Source organism: Eptatretus burgeri, chromosome 1 (assembly GCF_056783735.1).
Source record: "Eptatretus burgeri isolate ZD-2024b chromosome 1, Ebu_testis_v1, whole genome shotgun sequence".
NCBI classification, from domain to species: Eukaryota; Metazoa; Chordata; class Myxini; order Myxiniformes; family Myxinidae; genus Eptatretus; species Eptatretus burgeri.
The window spans coordinates 137,302,003-137,322,051 of record NC_140961.1 but is presented as its reverse complement, the minus strand read 5'-3'; the positions used below and the strand labels follow the sequence as shown (position 1 = coordinate 137,322,051).

The 20,049-nt window shown below is 44.0% G+C and overlaps 1 protein-coding gene across 9 annotated transcripts in view; it reads right to left on the bottom strand.

Annotated features, from left to right (window-relative positions):
* The window catches only part of WDR5 (WD repeat domain 5), a 67,205-nt gene that overhangs the window by 44,683 nt on the left and 2,473 nt on the right, over positions 1 to 20,049 (bottom strand). For 6 of the 9 annotated variants that reach the window (XM_085899882.1, XM_085899904.1, XM_085899901.1 and 3 more), the window contains 6 exons: positions 18,829 to 18,938; positions 7,296 to 7,404; positions 1,685 to 1,758; positions 1,240 to 1,329; positions 270 to 359; positions 59 to 142 (listed from right to left, as the gene is read on the bottom strand). In XM_085899882.1, the coding sequence (XP_085756008.1) occupies positions 59 to 142; positions 270 to 359; positions 1,240 to 1,329; positions 1,685 to 1,758; positions 7,296 to 7,404; positions 18,829 to 18,915 (534 nt within the window). In that variant the 5' untranslated portion in view covers positions 18,916 to 18,938. Of the gene's footprint in view, positions 1 to 58; positions 143 to 269; positions 360 to 1,239; positions 1,330 to 1,684; positions 1,759 to 7,295; positions 7,405 to 18,828; positions 18,939 to 20,049 lie in introns of those variants that run through there. The other 3 variants (XM_085899897.1, XM_085899892.1, XM_085899899.1) reach the window with 1 other exon arrangement.

The window sequence follows — 20,049 nt, the reverse complement described above, 5'->3', positions numbered from 1 at the left end:
AAACAACCTTAAATCGCTTAATTTTGTAAACAATGTGTTTACTGAAGGTGTAACTCACAGCGGAGACAGGATCAGAATGCGCTGGGAGCGTCTTCAAGCATTTCCCAGACTTCACATCCCAAATCCGTACACTCTCATCAAACTGAAAAAAGATGAATAAAAATGGCCCGGTTTCTATGACTCCATTAATGAAAGCACATCCCATTTAAATATTTCGTTTCAGAAATGTAATTGTTCGACGTGATTTTGTGTGGGGAGCTGTTTCTCACCGAGCCAGACACAATGAGATTGGACTGAGGGTTGAAGTTACAACAAAATACATAGTTGCTATGCCCTTTCAAAGTTTTCAGGCACTTTCCCTGCAAGGCACAAAGCAAAGCCGATAGTACCATAACAGCAAGTGAACACCATGTGGAAACAAAAACAAATTCAACACTTCCTTTCAATGCTCAACTATTCCCACCGCAGCTCTCTCCAACCTACGCCATTCATAATAACCAAATATTTTTACTTTACAAGATTGAGGCTCAGGGAAAAACAAGATGGTGAAGTGTAAGAACTGACATTGGGGTGGGAATGAACAGGAAAAAGAGGAGGTGGGAAGTGGAGGAAACACTACCACCTGCAAGTAAGAGTGTTTGGTTATGAAGAGTTAATGGGGGTTAAAAATAAATAAAGAAAGAAAGTATGCCAATTGCTGCTCACATGCATCCGCAAAATGAAGAAAAACGAAATTCAACAAACGTTAAAAACATGGCAGTGGCTGTTCATATGATACCACACCAATAGCTACTGAGGCTATTCCTAAGGAAATTGCTCATGAGCTCTCCATAGTGCAAGTATTTATTACAAACTTTTACTTTGTGAAATGTTCATTAATTAATGCAAAACTTATCGGGACAGTTCTAAGCAAGTACCTACTGAGGCTAATCTGATCCAGTTCCGTAACATAGATTCCAATTTCTGTACAAAGGCAAAAGTAATTGACATGGTTGATGATGTGATGGTCATGTGACCAATTTGTGCAATATTATCAGTCGCAGCGATCTGAGAAATTTCCACAAGAATACAGAAGATTAGCTTCAGTGGCTGTTTGATTTGTTTGGTTCCGTAGAAATCACCAATGCCCAAATAAATAAATAAATAAATATGTCAGCATTCAACTCTATAATCAGCCAATTTTAAGGCAAAAAGTGGAAATATACCAATTTGCAGGAACAACCACCATGCCATACTTACCGAGTTCACATCCCAAATTTTTAACGTCTTGTCATCAGAGGCAGACACGAGTAGATTTGAGTCAGATGACCAAGCCACGTCCGAGATACCCTGGAAAAGGGAACCACTCTTGAACATCAACAACACTGTACACACACAAAAATACAAACTTAAAATTTACCTCCATGCTACAAATGCTCCCAGCTAAATAAAAAACTGAAAAACTTTCATTTATTACATCCAGCCATCACCGATCAAGAATGTGGACCAATTCTGTTAATCATACCCAAAACTAGTATTTATTAAGGAGGATGTGGAATATATGTTTCTATATGCCTGAAGTTGATTTTGTTGAGCAATGTTTTCATACACATACAAGTTTAGTGGAAATATTAATTGGATGGGTGAGGTACTTGATCTGTCAATGAGCTCAAAGATGGCCAAATACGCAAAATATAATACATACCAGCTTATGTCCACATATCGTCTTTTCAAACTTTCCGTCATATGCACCCCAAATCTTGATTAGCTTGTCTGCAGCTATAAAATATAGAAGGGGTTATAAGAAGCAAAAATAATATATTTTTGAGAGACGAGAGAGTCAAATACATTTTTAGCAGGAATGACGGCTCAGTGACAAATATATGAGAATAGACAGAGTGAAAGTGCAAGTCACATTACACAAAGTTTGAACAAAGGCCAGACAAATTTCCAGGAATGACAAAGTAATATTGTTGCACATTCAGGAGTTGTGACCACCCATGCGTTCACAACAGAAACCACATGCAGGATCAAGGAAACCCTTGTGGGACCTGAGAACAGTTTACTTAAGAAACAGGGCTTATGCTACAATGTCAGAAATGAGAAAATAAAATTATAGCAGAAAAATTAGCACCGCTTCCTCACTCTATTATCCAATCAATAATCTGAAGGAATAACATCAAGGAAGTTTGATGCAGTACGAGACCATTTGGCCCATCATGCCTGCAGCCCGACACTACACAGATACAAGACTAAACAAGAAAAAGAGCAATCAGAGATTACAGGCCCTCACAGGGACTTGTTTTGTGTGGCGTTTGTGTACTGGTATGTCACATAATTAATAAAAGACATGATTAGAACTGCCACTTTACAACTGCTGGCAGTGGTGACCGGGTACCAAGACGTTCCACTTTGATAGGACACCTGGCCCTGACCAATGACATTTATTGTTATTCAATTGAATTCAGAATGAGATTAAAATAAATTAAATTAAAATCAAATGGATGACTAAATAGATACAAGTCCTGCATTGAAGTAATCAGAAGGAACCCAAACAAGCAAAAAGCAGAGATGAAGTCATCAGGAGGAACCACGATCGGATTCACATTTCAGCTGCTACTCCTCTACCCTCAAAACCATCCAGGCACAACCAAGTGAGCTTTATTAAAATATGTATACATATATACATGCATATCAAAAAAAAAAAAATCAAAAAAGAACCCAGATCGAAAAAAAATATTAATTCTGGCTGCCAGACCAAGTATCCGATAATATAAAGTTGAAACTTAAAACATGCATTCCCCATCACTACCAGATCATAATTGTGAAGTTTCATGTCAATTGATCAAGCGATTCCAGAGAAAACATCATTTCATATTTTTCTTCAATCCAATGTGTCTGCCAAACCATGTGACCTATCAATTATTCCTGAACAAACTTGTACACCCACGGCTTTGGGAACATCTGTGTGAAGTTTCACCTCAATCTGTCCAGCCATTCTGGAGAAGATTTTGAGGTTTTATGGTAAATCTGATATGGCTGCTAAACCATGTGACCAATGACATCATGTGTGAAACTTTTTTTTCCTCATGGAGAGGCGCTCATACATGTAAAGCTTCGCCTCGATCTGTTCAGCCACTTCAGAGATTTTTGAAGGTTTTAAAAATAAAAAACAACAATATGGCTGCCGAATCACGTGACTGATGGCGTCATAAAAAAATTTATGTGGACCATTTTATCCCAGGATAACCCTCAAAAATTTTCATACTGATCAGATGTAGTGTTCTACATATGCAATTATGATGTCATAACAAAGGCACTTATATCATTAAAAAAAATCACTTATTCCCCATGAGGAATACTTGCCACGTGCCAACTTTCAACTTGGTGCGGTTTCAGAGATGGAGGTCCAAAGTTTTTGTTTTTATAACATGGCTACCACACCAAGTGACCTATGACATCTTCTTCTTCTTCTTCTTTCCGCTGCTCCCGTTAGTGGTCGCCACAGCGGATCATCCGTTATGATTTGGCACAGGTTTTACACCGGATGCCCTTCCTGATGCAACCCTGGTCACCTCTTAGGACACAGGGATATGGTACACCTATTCTAACCGGGGCATATACCTATGACATGACATAATTATAATTATGTGACATAATTATCAACAAAACATTCTACACGAGTAGTCACTCCTGTGGTAAAAATTTTGTCTCAATACCACAAGCGGTTGCGGAGAAAAACACGAAAGTTCTGTGCGGACAAACAAACAAACAAAACAGACAGAGACAGACAACCAGACCCAAATGAAATACCCTCTCCTTCGGCGAGGGTAACTAGAGAGTTCATAGAACACCTTACCCCATGCAGTCTTGAGGAAAAAAAAAATGACATGGGTGGGGTCTGGTAGTGGGTTTTTGAAAGTGGAAATGAGGCGACTTGTGTTCTTGTGTTCAAGTACCGCATATAATTTAGTTGAAAATAAAGGTTTTAAAAGCTGCGCAAAAACATTGTTGAAGGTTTACTGCCGTCGCTGCAGCGTCTTCTTTTACACCACCTTATTTGAAATGTTATATTGTTGTGGGCCGGGGGTCGGTGGCGAGGAACGACCGCCAGACGGAGCAGTAGAGCCGTCTCCCACCGAACACCTGGAATTTAAAGGTCGTCACCCCGGATAACTCTGGAGTCGACGGGTCACTGATAGGACCGTGGTCGCCAATATTTTGACGGCGTGAGGTAGGGTCAACTTGCCTATTCCAATTTACCTAAGTACTCACAACGTCTAGCTACCGGGGAAGCCACACCCTCGGCCGACTCTGTCCGAACCGAGTCGCATGTACCGACTCGGGTCCGGCGTAACCGAGCAGGAGTTACCAGAGCCGTGCCAGTCCCAATAACAACTTACGGCACAAACGGCCTCACAAATTGTCACGCCCGCACAGTGCTGGGTCAATGGTAGAAACGACAGGCAACGAGCTGGTACATTTAACAGGGGTTTATCCATAATGGGGAGAGGGTGACAAAGAGCAGAGTTATCCAAATAAAAGAAATGCAATTTACCATGAACACAGGCACTTAACAGTCTCTACTTACAGGAAGGGCACCACACCCACACACCACACACACATGAAATGGGGCCGGTTGGCCTTATTTGACCCTTCCGCTCGGGAGGGAAGGCGAGCTGAGGATAAGAGCTCGGTCGGGTACCTTTCCGCCTCGAGCGGTCTGATCGAGACGAGCTGGTTCGGGGGGGGGGGGACTCGAACCCACACCTTCGTCGCCGCACCAAGCACCAGGGACCGGGAATGATTTGGAAGGAGGAGGAGGAGGAAGGGGTTGGAGTTGCATGGGCTGTGAGTGTCGTCATAAATATTGTTGCGGAAATGGCCCTTAGTGTGTTATTAAATATAGGATTAGCCCAGATCTCCCATTAAATGCATGTTTAGCCAGGTTGTTCAGTAAATGGCCGTTACATGTGTGTCAGGAGGTGTAGGAGGTGTGTTTTGTTCATGCAGTGGTGGTGTACCGAGAGGTTCTTCTTCTTCTTCTTCGTTCCTCTCCGAAAGAGTCTCTGCCCAGTGCCCTGGGGGGGCGAGCGAGCGCCGGAAAGGTGGTGGTGGAACCGAGAGCACCGAGAGGTGGTGTGATCGGCTGTGCAGGGGACGGCTGTGTTGTTTTGCGATTAGCTTTCGTGAGGAGCGAGCCGAAAGAAAGGCAGGGAAGGGACTGCATGAGGTCTGTCTGCCATGTGCTGAGGGAGAAACTGAACCTGAGGGTCGAGTCGGCAATCTGCCAAGGGATTAACTGAGCCTGAGTGTCGAGTGAGGATTCTGCTGCATGAGAAACGACGAGTGGGAGTCGGCGATCGACTTTTATGAGGAGGACATCGACAGGTTCATCCGGAGTCCAGTGACGGAGCCTCTGACTGTCTCTACTCACGGCACAGCCCGACACGTCTTGTGGTCCCATCGATCCACCTGTGGAGCCCAACACCCCGATTTGGCCTAACCTGGTGAACAGAGCAGGCCTGGACTTGTATGCTGGACCTTGTGAAAAGCCAGCTGGAGCATACCATAGATCTTTCCTCTTGGGCCGTCGACCTCACAGGGTCTGGACGCGCAGAGGCTGCGTGCGCGGGCGGTGCCGGGAGAAGAAAAAGGACGCCGCCATCTTGCCACGCGGCGTGCTCGAGCCGGGGTGCTCGAATCCGTTGACATCGGCTTGTCACGAGCCGCATTCGTGCTTTTGACACTTTTCCTCTCGTCCATGAAGCATCACCAAGTACTCTGTCTTGTCTGCATGTTGTCTAAGGTATATCTCGCTCGGGCTCCCTTCGAAACCCGTAGCTCCCTAGTTAAGAACGGGTTATAGATTGATTATAACATTGTCATGCATGCTTGCTTGTGTTGTGTTCCCCGATGTGTCCCCAATAAATCTGGCCGATTCGTATGAAGTTGCCGCTTTGGGTTTGTCCGTGCCGTGCTGAGAAACAATTCGCTCGATTGGTATATAAAACCAAAATGTTACAGACTGGCAGAATTCGCTCGGTCTCTGACAAAACCAGTCTGTAACCGGGGTCTATTTCCCCAGCTTGCAAGGCACAGGTGTATTTTGGTATCGTGATCTGAGGCGCATAACCCGAGAATTGTGCCGAACCAGCTGGCGTTATAACCCCCCCCCGGAGACTGCGGTGCTGTTAAGTGACGCTGAATCTTCAACATTTGGCTGTCAAGAGTCGAGTGTGATTGACATCACTCGTCCGAATCCTTAACACTGGGGTCAAGAGTCGGGTGCGAATCCATAACAATATACATTGCTTGTTTGGTTCTGGGGCCGCAAGAGAAATTATGCGAGATTTTTGCATCCATTGGTGAAAGTTGAAGTGTCTGTCCATGTGTGTGTTATATACATCGCTGCGGCTCGCTTGTACTCACAGGAAATGGCACAAATTCAACACCTCTCATATTCCTATATTTCCGTGAGTCTTATTTACATTCAGGACAGAACAATTAAGGTGAATCATTTTAAAATTGCCACTTTTTCGTCTAAATCCTGAAAATTATGTTTAAAAGACCTTTAGAATCACAGGTTTTGTGTGAGGTTAAAAGTGCCTGGAGAGCAGAAGCAAGTCATTGTAAACACACAACAGCGCATGCGCAAAAGGACTCATTTGGTATTCATTCGTCATTTTGACAGTCGTGTGTTGCTCAAGCTCGCTTTGCGCGACGAGCGCATGGCAATAAGGTGTGCATGTAATATACAATAAACAATAAAGATTGTTTACACAATCACACACCGACCATATTATCCCAGACGGATGCGACCACATCCAGAACTTGTGCAACTGAGCACATGATGGAATATTATATGGATATTATATGTGATGGACATTAAAACTGCAGAAATAACAATGAAAGTGAGCAAGATTATTTTCAATCCCATATGGGCATAAGATGAAGTACTCACTTCAACTTGAAAACCAAAAACAGAAATCAATGAGGCCATGAAAAATTGAGACCCCTTGATCATGACCATAAAGGCTTGTCAGGTGAAGAGCATAATTACAATGGTTTTCATACAACCACCGACAGAAAGCACACATAAATAAAACTCCATGGTTTAATGAGGACTTGAGAGAAAAATGAAGAAAAAAAAAAAAAAAGAAAAAAAAAAAACAATGAAATAATATAAAACCTGAGAGATGTCAAAATAGGAATTTAAAGATTCAACCATGATGAGTACACAAGCTTTGAATGACCACTCACTCTCACCAATTATTTGTTTTTATCTCTCAACCTCAACCCTCCCCACAACTCACATGAGCTAGCAAGCCACTCTCCATTCGGGCTGAATTTCACAGAGGACACGGCCTTTGTGTGGCCAGCAAGCGTGAACTTGAGCGCATAACTTGGCTTCTGGGGTGCTGGCTGAGTATGGGGTGGTAAGAAGGATATGAAATATGATGAGCATAACGATTTCAAAACAGGTTTCAAGCAGAAAATATTTTCACTGTTCTACTTCAGATCACCGAGGTATAAAAGTGAAAATATACAATACTAACTTTGGTAAAACGATGTTTTTCTCTATTTACATTCTCCCTTGCCAACGGAAGCCGTTGCTTCATAACGATTTTGCATATATTTAGTCATGTTGACACAGTAGAAACAGGAAGCCTCTTGCACATCCTCATGCACACTTTTCCCTTCATTGCCACAACTATTTTCTTTTTAAGCTAATCTATTTAATTCCAAATTATCTCAGGTACTTTGAGGAAGAAGGGGTGATTTTATGTACTGTATATGAAAAATGGGTGGAGGGGTAAAAATAAATATATACTTCATATATATATATATATATATATATATATATATATATATATATATATATATATATATATACATATATATACATATACATATATATATATATATATATATATATATATATATATATATATATATACATATATATACATATACATATATATACATAGAGTACATAGACAAAGTGTTACAAATTTGGAAGCTTACTGCACTCAACATTCAGGTCCTTATAGAACAGTTATATCAACAAGTGTGTGTTTATAGTTATGGCCCCCCACCTGTGTCTAACGACACTTACATGTGTGTGCTGCGGAGTGTCGTTTACAACAAACCTCCTTCACTTCACACACCGACACCATTGCCCACGTGCGTTTGGCCACGTACGTGGGCGGAGATTTCCATCACCTCAGACCGGGACACCACCCAGGAAGGCAGGGGCGTGCCCCTTGTCCAATCACGCCACAGAAAGTGACCCTCCCACGGTACCCCGGCCAATGGGATTGAGATTGCCACAGAGAGCGACTTTCCCATGACGCCCCGTCCAAGGTTACGTTACGTAGTGGTTACGTTCCAGGTTACGTAGTGGCCAAACAGGATGGAAATTCAAAAATCTGTCCGGTTAGATACAAGATAATATTTTTTACTTGCCTAATCAATAAACAGTTGCTGAATATCTTGTAGAATGGCAAACTAGATAGGTTTTGAAAATGGCGATTTTTATAACTTACGTGACCTTGACTCTGACCTTGAACCCGGACAAAAGTTATATCGTTGTGCAACACTCATCGACCTCTACCCACATACTAAGTTTCATCAAGATCGGAAAGAAAAAATGACAGACGTACATACGGACGGACGGACGGACATTTGGTCCGGCTTTATTAGGTAATCTCGGTAGAGATTACCTAATAAAAAGGAACGCCAGGCTGGGTAAAAGAGGGTCGTGGTGGTGGTCGTCGTCGTCGTGGTGGTGGTCGATTGGTGCGTGGCCGGTTGGAGAGCACGGTACCTGATGCTTGGAGCGGCATCGTGTTGCGAGTTTCAGTCCCGCCGAGCCGGATCGTCGAAGACCACACGAGGTAGACAGGTCCAAGCACAGGCTCTGCTCTCCAGCTCACCTGTTCTCGAGCTGGAAGCCTTCAATAAAGACCCGACGGGTCCGTGTGTGTGTGTGTGTGTGTGTGTGTGTGTGTGTGTGTGTGTGTGTGTGTGTGTGTGTGTGTGTGTGTGTGTGTGTGTGTGTCCGTCTTCAAATAGCAACTGTACAAGTGCTTTTACTTGTACATTGACTGCATTTCTTGTAGTCAGATAACTCTGTTCTTCTGTGTTCCCCTCCCTACCTATTGTAAATAAATATCCCTTTTGTTGAATGTATCAGCTCGTTTCTGTGGTTTTTTTTCATTGGCTTAGCACGGTGCGTGTTGGGAAATTGGGAAACGGTAAATTGTGCATTTGGTCCGGCGCGGCTCTGGTAACTCCGCTCGGTTACGCCGGATCCGAGCCGTTTTCCGCGACTCAGATCGGACAGAGTCGGCCGAGGGTGTGAATTCCCCGGTGGCTTTGCAGCGTGGATACTTAGGTTTATTGAAGTTGGCACGTCACCCTATTACATGCGGCCGAATTCTTGGCGAATCACAGTACTGTAAGGGTCCCGTGCCTTTCGGAGTTCTCCGAGGAGCACGATCTAAATTCCGGGTGTTCGGTGGAGCAGACTCCACTGCTCCACCAGGCGGTCGTGCCCGCCGCCGACACCCGGCTCCACAACAATATTACACAACATGTCATTTTTTCTTCTTCTTTTTTTGTATACCTTGTCGAGGCTCATGTGAGAGCTAACACACAACGCACAGCAAGGAGGGGGGGGGGGTACGAGACAAGAGGGGCGGGAGTGCAAAGGATAAAACAGTGGGTAACAGACATTCGGAGATCTGTGGAAGGGAGAGGAATGGGGCGGGGAACATGGGGAATACAAGATGGACATTACAGGGACTTTCAGGAAGGAAAGCAGGGAATTTGAAGGAGGTGAGCTTGGGTGGATTATCGGGGGTAGAAAAGATAAAGGATTTGGATGGAGGATGATAGGTGGTGGTGAACAGCTGTTTTGAAGGCCTGGAGGGAAGAATGAAATTGAATAGAGTGAGGAAGTTTATTCCAAAGGCGGGGAAAAAAAGTGACTTGTCTTGGGACAAAAATGACTTGGGAGAGAGGAGGGGGTTTAAAGCAGGGTTAATTATACATCAGATGTACCTTTATGAATATTAGTGCAAGTGTTTATAAACCCCAATTGTGTAACAGCCAGTGCGGTGAAATCGATTCAAACACAACCACACCGCCTACTGATTCGCAGAATGCCTCCAATTGGGCGTCTTGGCAGTTCATCTCCGGTTGTCTCACATTTCCCGGTAGAAAGGCCGAGTCTGTTACAATAAGTACAACATGAATTTTAGCCCCCAACTAATTTTCAAGAGTTTTGAAAAATGCATTGTGTTATCGATTTTGTTGCACGAGGACCGAACAATTATCTTGCAGTATTTGATTCTGAGTGTGTACGTGGTTTGCCTGCTTCGTAAACATCACTTCAAAAGCGAAGAATTCCAGACCAGATCTGTCCTGTCTATCTGTTGTTTGTTCCCGACATTGTTAATAATGTCCTGTAATTATTACTCGTCATGTTGAATTTGTGTTTGTGAATGAAGTTGAAAAATGTATTTATCTAGGCCTCAGCTAGACAGTGTTCTCTTTTGGCTTGAGCCTGACACACAAGCTCTCTTCTCCACTGGGTGTCATTTTTTTCACTCCTCTCTTCTATTATACAGTACTTCTCAAATGCCAAAAAAAAAGACAACTCAATCCGCTTGCTATTCTTTCCTTCCACCATTCGACTCTGGACGCTGGTGCTCAAGCAGATGGTGGCGAACCCTGTCAAGTATTATCCGAGCAATGAACTTACCCGGCACCAAGAGCAGTGTCACCCCTCGGTAGTTGTTGCAGTCCTGGCGATCACTCTTCCCTTTCCAGAGGGACAACAAGGCCCCTCCTGCAGTCAGTTGGGATGATGCCTGTGTTCCCGGCATAGCACAGAACTGCATGCAACGACACGAGTACAGCATTTCCACCAGCCTTGAGAAGTTCAGCAGGGATGCCAGAGATCCCAGGAGCTTTACCCCATTTCAACCGGTTCACCGCAGCCGATGTTTCCACAAACAAAGGTGGATCATAGTTGATTGGAGGGTCAGCAATAGGGATAGCAACACCTCTGACATCTAACTCAACAGCAGGTGGATCAGCCTGGTACAGCTGCTCAAAGTAACCGGCCCAGCGGGCCTTCACTTCGGACTCCTCTGTCAAGAGCCGATCACCCTCCACTCTAACTGCATGCGGTACACCGAGGGACGGGCTTGGAGGAACGCAATGCACGAATTCTCCTGTAAGCAGGACCAGCATCACTTGACCACAGGTGATTCTCTACCCTCTCATAGATTCCTTGCACATTGGCCTCCTTGTCTACCCTCAGTGTACGTCCAGTTTTACGCCTCAACTCCTTCAACAGCTCAGCTCTGCCATCAAGCCTCACCCTGCGACTGGTCAATGGTATCCAGTGTCCCTTGAGACAAAATACTTCTTTGCCCTCCAGTGAGTTCCAAGACATCCACCGGCAACATCAAGGATGATGGTCCTGAGGCACTCCACAACTCTTCAGGATTCCCCAAAGTACTCAAACCCCACCAAATCCCCACTCAGCCTTGAGCTTGCAAACATCCAGCCTAGCCAGGGATGGTACCATTCTCCTGGATTTAAGCTGCAACTTCAAAGTTGCTACCACAAGCCTGTGGTCGGTGTTGAAGAACTGAGCACTCCGGTAGACCCTGCAGTTCAGGATCATCCTCCAGTGACCATCAACGAGCACATGGTCAATCTCCTTTGCCACACGTCAAGCAGAGAATACCAAGTTCAGTGATGAGCCTGTGGGTGCTGAAACCATGAACCAGCAACCCCAAGTACATGACTTCCTGCAAAGTCAAGGAACTTAGTGCTGTTCAGGTTCACAATCCCAGACCCATGGGGACCAACACACATCTCATAACCATCCCCATCAGTTCCAGTCGATGCATTGAAATCCCCCAAGATGAGAAGTGCATCTCACCTGGGGCACTGATCAACCACAGACTCAAGTGTCAAAGAATGAGTCCTTCACGGTGAGATCACTCTCCTCAGTAGGGGCATATACAGAGACCAGAGAAACGACACCCAAGGAGTGGCAAATCCTTTGTCTCATAATACGCTCGTTGACTGGTGTTACCTCAATTATCATTGGAATCAGCTTATTGGACACAGCTACAGCAACTCCTTGGGCATGGTAACCATCAGAGCGACCAGACCAATAATATGTGCAATCATCCACCATGATCTCACCACAATTCGATCTCCGAACCTCAGAGTGCTGCAATACCGATGCCAAACGCTTGAGCTCAGATAACAGAGACAGGTGATCATCCACTCTTGGGGAAAGGACATTCCAGGCACCCACCCGAAGGGACCACCTCAGGTTAACCCAAGGAGACCGTCTGGTGGATGACACCTCATCACCACTTCGACGCACACTATCGCAATCTGACCTGGGAAGGTTACCCCTTGGTTACCCCTTGGTTACCCCACGGAGTGGGTTTTCAATTCTCTTTCTGGTTTTCTTGTGTTTTGTGGAATGAAGTGTTTTACAGTGGCTGGAGTACAAACCCTGGCACCAACCTCCTCATAAAAAAGTAACCCAACTGCAGGAGGACGTCCGCAGACACAGTTGGGCACTAGATATGGATGACCGTTGGCTTACAAGGAGCTCCTCCGCCCTTTGAGCTCCAATCAACAACAACGATGAAAGATTTACAACTGAGCATTTATTCAACAAAAACTAAAAGTTATCACTGTGGCACAGTGTACACACAGCAACTCAAACCCTCCCCAATCCTTCTTCTCTCTTTCAACTTTATAACATCCTCCCTCCCCCAAGAGAGAATCTCTGCAAAGGTTATTCCTTCTCCCAGTCGCTCATGGTTTCTTGCCAATTCTAAAATCTGGAAAATTATTGCACCTTGACCACCCAATGCAGGTCAAAGGTTAACCTCGTGACAACCTGTTCCCCTCAACACAAAACAACTTTTACAATACCTCACCGCCACAAACATTTTTTCATGTTATAACAATCATATTATAACCAGTACGTTTTGTATCAAAGGGAAGGTGCAACAGAGTTAACCTCCCGCTGCACGCAGACATCCCCCAACAGACAAATAATTTATGGCATTCCCAATTGTAAATTCGATCAACCCTCGGTGAGGTCACGCAGTGTTTATGTTGATAAAAACTGTCTTGCAGACTTAAAAATTCCTCGCAAAAACGAATATCCCATTAACCTTTTGATCTCCTCAGATAGACATTAAATGGGGCATCCCGTCTGCGGGCATGAGTTGGTGGACATTAAAGATCCCAAGGTGTCCTTCACGAAGAGTAGGCGAGCTCTCGCCGGCACCATGAACAAATTCCTGCCCTAACCTACAGGGGGGCACTATATCAGCAGCACAGCCACACCCTCAGCAAATGATGCCACCATGCAGCCTTGTGCTGCACAGAGAAGACAAAGGAAGAAGAAAAAGATGAACCTTTTTTATTTTTAGAGGATATATTTAACTGCTCAATGATAACTTTTGATAAATATTGTCACTGAGGTGGCTGGTTCAAGTTAACCCCCCCAACCCAAATTGTGGTGACGGGCGGTTAACAGTGCCAACCCCCCAGGACAGCCGAGCTGTTCCTTATTACGAGGAGGCGGACACGTTGATCGACGGAGATTTTAACACGTGCTCGAAGGGTATGGCACAGGGGCACTGCAAAAGGACAGCACAAGGGGGTTTATCAGCGAAACCACTGCAATCGTAATATAATGTGCACGGGTATCGCTAGTATAGATATAATTTTCAAAGAGGGAATCGATGACGTCACAATCAGCAGCATTCGGCGGCAAACCGACGGCCGGGTCCCAGACGACGTGCTTTACTTTAATAACCAAGTCCATGAGTTCAGGACATTTGTTCAACTCAGCATTTACGACTTTTATCCTGCCATGTTGTTAATCTATTGATGGAGGTAATATAGAAGCGATGAATATGTCAAATCGTTCGTATTACTCATCCGCCACTACGTGTCAAGGCCAACAATCTAAAGCGACCGGTCTCAAACGCTACCATGGGCACCCAGACACACCACCAATATGAACTGAGCTGTTGAATGCGGCGCAAAACATCCAAAGAAACTACCGTAACCGAGTATTGTGATCCGTCCTGTACCCTTTACCCGTCGTAGACGGGTATCTGTTACACGAATACAGTTTTCTTCAAAATAAACACATTTAATAAACACTACTACGTGCCCATAAGTGCATGCCCGTACGTGCGTGGCCGTATGTGCAAAAAAAAATAAAAAATAAACCAATGTCACCCGCAGAGTGACCCGTATCTTGCCAAAAGGTGACCACGTGTGACTTCTTTAAGGTCACACTGAGGTGAACAGAGCTGCTATCCACCAGGAGCGACTCCTTGAGGAATATCTGCCTACGAGAGATTCCGATGAGAATCGTTCTACAGAGTAACCATGAAATATATGCTTTTGCCTCATAACGTCATAATGTCTCAAGCTTGACATATCTAGAAAGCACTCATCGAGGTGTTCAATTTGAGGTACTACACGATATGGTTCCTAAAACTTGAAAGTTTGACCTTGGGGTCAAATATGTTTGACCTTTGGCGCTAACCATGAAAGTCAAGGCCAATCGCCACCAACAATTAATCAGCTGAGCGCCAGACCATGAACTATATTCCCATGATGTTTGAAGACGATCCGATCAAAATTACTCAAAAAATAAGGGTTTCGTCGACTCCCTTGATTTGCGATAAAGTGACCTTGACCTTCAAAATTTTATGCGCTGAAAGGGACCTCTATAGGCCTCCGATTTGCGAAGTTACAAAAATTTCCAATGATAACTGTGCTCTGCAGAGTGATTTATACGCGATTACAGACCAAAAAATATAAAAAATAAATAAAAAAACATATTAAGGTCAAGGCCAATCGCCACCAAAAATTAATCAGCTGAGCGCCAGACCATGAACTTTATTCCCATGAAGTTTGAAGACTATCCGATCAAAATTACTCAAAAAATAAGGGTTTCGTCGACTCCCCTGATTTGCGACAAAGTGACCTTGACCTTTGACCTTGACCTTCAAAATTTTGTGCACTGCAAGGGACCTCTATAGGCCTCTGATATGCGAATTTACAAAAATTTCCAATGATAACTGTGCTCTGCAGAATCTTTTTATACGTGATTACAGACAAACAAACAAACAAACAAACAAACCATACAAGCTCACCAACATATCTTGCAAGATAATAAATAAAAAACTTTCAAACAACCACACAGGCCGTTCCTTCGCTCTCGTAAAGGACGACTGGATTGAGACATTGTGTTTATCTATAAATGCGCATAAGAAATCAAGAAATTATTAGAATACAGTAAGTCATCACTATCCGGAAGTGATGCGTGCCCGTACGGAATGTTCACATGCATTCCACGAATTATCGCTTGCATCGAAGTAACAACTGCTGTGATACTTACACACACACACACACACACACACACACACACACACACACACACACACACACACACACACACACACACACACACACACACACACACACACACACACACACACACACAGTTCATTAAAATCCAAATTAATACTAAGTTTACCTCCCTGTCTTTGCTTGCCATGACATTCGCGCCATTGACCATTGCCACTCCTACGCCACGGTAACTAAATGGCGCCCTTTCCTCATCGGCCACGCCTACGCAGCAACGTGTCTTGTCATTGGTTTGGTAAATAAATGGCCATAACTTGGGGAGCACTTGTCCGATTAATATCAAACCTTGAAAAGGCACATACTCAGGTCCCCAGCAATATACCTGGCAAGTTTTAATTAGATCGGACCAGTGGTTGTCGAGAAACAGCGGTCAGACACAGACACACACACTGCTGGAATTATAGATAGATGCACAAATATTTACAAGATAATTCAAAAGGAAATAATAATAATAAAAAATACATAAATAACTCCTCCAGTCGAGGCCTCGCACAGACACAAATACGAAGGGTGACAAAATGAAAAGAATAACCCCCCTTTTTCATATCAGTATACTGGTACTCAGCTTGGCCTAGAGCTGGTCCTTGTCAAACTTGGAATGGGGAGCGCTTCCACCAGCACGTACACATGCGCGCAAATGGTTTCGTCACTTCTCTCGTGGCAGGGTAGACGTATGCCAAGCAATCCACAAGCAGTTCTCCACACTATGGCTCAAAATGTGCCAGTCTTCCTCTTTCCAAAGATGCCACCTACCTCGTGCGTTCTTCACACCAACCTCGTGTGTCTGCTCTGTCGATCTCCCGTTCTACCCAGACAGAAGCCTTCCGCAATCCGCACATGCGCAAGCCTGCCTACCCTCAACCTCGATCACACAGATCTTTCTATCCGGTCGGGAGCCTCTCACCATCCACACGAGCGCAAGCCTGCCTGCCCTCGTCCACACCGATTTCTCATCCTATGCAGTAGGATCCTCCCACGCCCTCTGCAATGCGCCAGCCTCTCCTGTCCTCTATGTCTTCCGCCTCCAGGGCATGGCCTGCTCGCTCCCAAACCAGGGAAGGTGGGGGCTTCTCCTGTTTTTTTTTGTAGTTTCAGGGATGTGTTTCCCAGCTTTACTGCCTGGCTTCAAATATTTTTTTAAAAAGAGAAAAAAAATCACAGAGGGCAATCACATATTGGGGAGCATATTTTTACTCTCCAAGCTAATTAATACCGCAACACCCCTCGTGTGGTGACACGTAACATTTAAGCTCACAGATTCCCCAACTTAGTTACACCGAGATGCTTTCTACTTGTCCACGGACCAAGCAACTCTGCACAATGCTAAATTCCCGATTAAATCCTCCATCCACCCTCACAACCATAACAATATATCGTATTATTATTTTCCCAAGAACATTTGAATTTCCAGGATTGACTTTTAACATCAACATCCATGTTCTTGAGAGGTTAGACAGGCAAATCGCGCAGTTTTTTTCTTCAGTAGTTTTCATTCACAATCATATTTTCAGACCACCGAACATGGTAAAATAACACGGTTGATGTCTCTTTCTTTCAAAACAAGTGTAACCTTCGCCATATTTAAATAAATGGACCCAGGCTGTGACCTACAATTTATTGTGGAGAACACGCCATAACGTGATTAGCTCCGAGAGCCATTCTCAGTATACACTTCGATAAGTATTTGCCATTATATCTCTTTTTATGTTAAGGCCCAGGTCACACCTTGACGTTTTAGCCAGCTTATGCCGATTTTTGGATAATTTGTGTAAAACGCTGGTACACGTCGAATACGTTATGGGTAAGTTTTGATAACATTGAGAGCACGCTGAAAAACACTGCCATACGTCGTAGTACGCTGGCTTTAAACGTTGTACTTTGCGGTTGTCCTCAAGTTTTTCATGCTTGAAATTTTAAAACTTATGCCAGCGTATGACTCAAATGTTCCGCATAACGCTGGCCATAAGTTGTTGGCATGTTACACGATCGTTGACTCACGTTACTTGTAAGTTACTCATAAGTCGAAACACGTCAAGGTAATGTTTAGTGTACCCGAAACTTATTTCTAACCTATGAGTAACGTGTTGTAGGCACGTTACGCGATCGTTGACAAGTTACTTGTAAGGTACTAACAAGTCGAAACACGTCAAGGTAATGGTTAGCATCAGTGTTCCAGACTCCCTGTTTTTTTTTTTTTTATGTTTTTTTTCTTCGGTATGACGGTGATGTTGACACTACGATTTATAGTGCGGTTATAATATAATATAATTAATAGGCTGCCGCTCAACGATTTAAATCATAACCGCACTAGAAATCGAAGTGTCAACATCACCGTCATACCGAAGGGAAAAAATAAAAATTAAAAAACAGGGAGTCTGGAACACTGACGCTAACCATTACCTTGACGAGTTTTGACTTACGAGTACCTTACAAGTAACTTTTGTCAACGTGTGCCAACGTTCGCATATCGTGCGTACTGCGTACAACTTATTCCCATCGCATGCGGAACGTGTGTGTCATACGACAAGTACGTCGTAAAATGTTTAACACGTTTAAAATTACAAGACGTACTCCACTTAATACGACGTATGATAGCATACTTTAGCGTTCTATTCACGTATACCAAACTTACCCATACCGTATTCGACGTGCGCCAGCGTTTTAGACGCATTTTTCAGAGGTCGGCATACGCTGGCAAGATCGCCAAGGTGTGACTGCGATGTTAACACTTCCATTTCTCCGGCGGTTACGATTTAAATCGTTGTGCGGAAGCCTTTTAATAGGCTACGTCACGTCATAGTCGGCGATACGTGAAGCGTGCTATGCATAAGTTAGACTATCATTGGGCATAGGTTGTGAAGGCCGACAACAGGCTAAGCATTCATTGGTATAAGTTATCTATAAGACAACGAAACGTTCTGTGTCCGTTACAAATATGTTATGCATACGACCAACTCGTTATGAATACGTCCGAATCTTTAAAAAAAAAAAACATCAAAAGTTCAACGTAAGCCAGCGTTTTACATACATTTTAATACGTTGCCATTGCTGGCTAAAACATCAAGGTGTGACTGGGCCTTTACATAAATAACTAAACAAGTCGAAAAACACCTGATTTAAAAGCACGTTTTCAGTGAATAGCTTGTTGAAGCAACCACCCAGCCTGTCAAGTTTTGCTTTCTTATTTCACTCAATTATCATGACAATTCCCCAAAAATGTCTTCATCCACAAACTGCCAATTCCTATAAAAATACACTAGCTTGCTGACCCAACTTCAGCTTTCCCAAAAATAATCTTTGCATCAGAAAGCTTCAGCAACATGACTATGTTGAGCTTACCTTGCCCTGGGTTGGTCCTGGCACGGTAGATACAACTGACTGACCCTTCTCTTGGTCTCCTTCAGACTTTTTCTCTTCGGATGCCATGTTCCTATTTTCTCCAAGCAAAACTAGAGAGAGAAAAAATGCCCAAGGTATAAATATGGGCAACCTGCCACATTAGATTGCCAGATCAACATCAAGGTATGCACGACAAGCTCATGTGAGGAATCTCAAAAATAAAAATGCATTGAAGAAGAAAGAGTAACAATTGTATGAGGATGTGTGTATGAAAAGTAGTTGTACATTTGTAGTGGAGGTTGGTGCAACTGTGAATTTTATTTGTTGTGGGATCGAGATGGAAAAAAAATGTCAAAAGATGTCAGCCGCTTCGCTCTCTGCAGATCTGGATAAAAATCACAAGCCGGTCCAACACGTGGACTGGAACATGTCTTTCAATCCTGACAAATTTCACACACTCACTATGTCTCTCCGAAAGGACCGTCTGGAACCACCCCCTCCCCCCAACCCTCCCATCTACTTTCTCAACAATCCTCTTGAGGAAGTTCTATCATTCAAGCTTCTGGATCTCACTATCTGCCATGATCTTTACTGGGAAAGCCACATTTCCAACCTGGCCTCCAAAGCCAGTCACCGACTGGACATCCTCCATCGTGCAAAGTCCTTCCTTGGCCCACCTGAGCTCTTGACTACATCCAAAGCTTTCGTACGCAGCCTAATGGAAACGTACGCAGCTGTGGAAACCAAGGCATTGAGGATAATATAATTGGTATCTCCTGCAATGAGTCTGAGTCTTTGGGCATCTCACTCTCTCACCTCAGGCAAGTCGGTGGTCTTTCTTTCTTCTACAGTCCCCTCTCCAGCATCTCACCCCCCCCACCCCCGTTCTGTTTGTGATATGAACCCCCCCCCATATTTCTGCAAGGCACTCAAGGTCCACCAGCACCCCCCTTCTGGTAAAACTACCAAAATCAAGAATCACTGCTCACCTTCACTCTTTCATTCCTCTTTTTTCTCACCTTTGGACTAAACTCCCATACCCTCTTCAATGGAACAAACTCTCACACTCTCTTCAATCCCACTCTTCCCTCCAGGTCTTCAAAACAGCTGTTCACCACCAACTCTTATCGTCCCCCATCCAAATCCTCGATCTTTTCTACCCCCAATAATCCACCCCAAACTCACCTTCAAATTCCCTGCTTTCCTTTCCTTCCTGTAGTG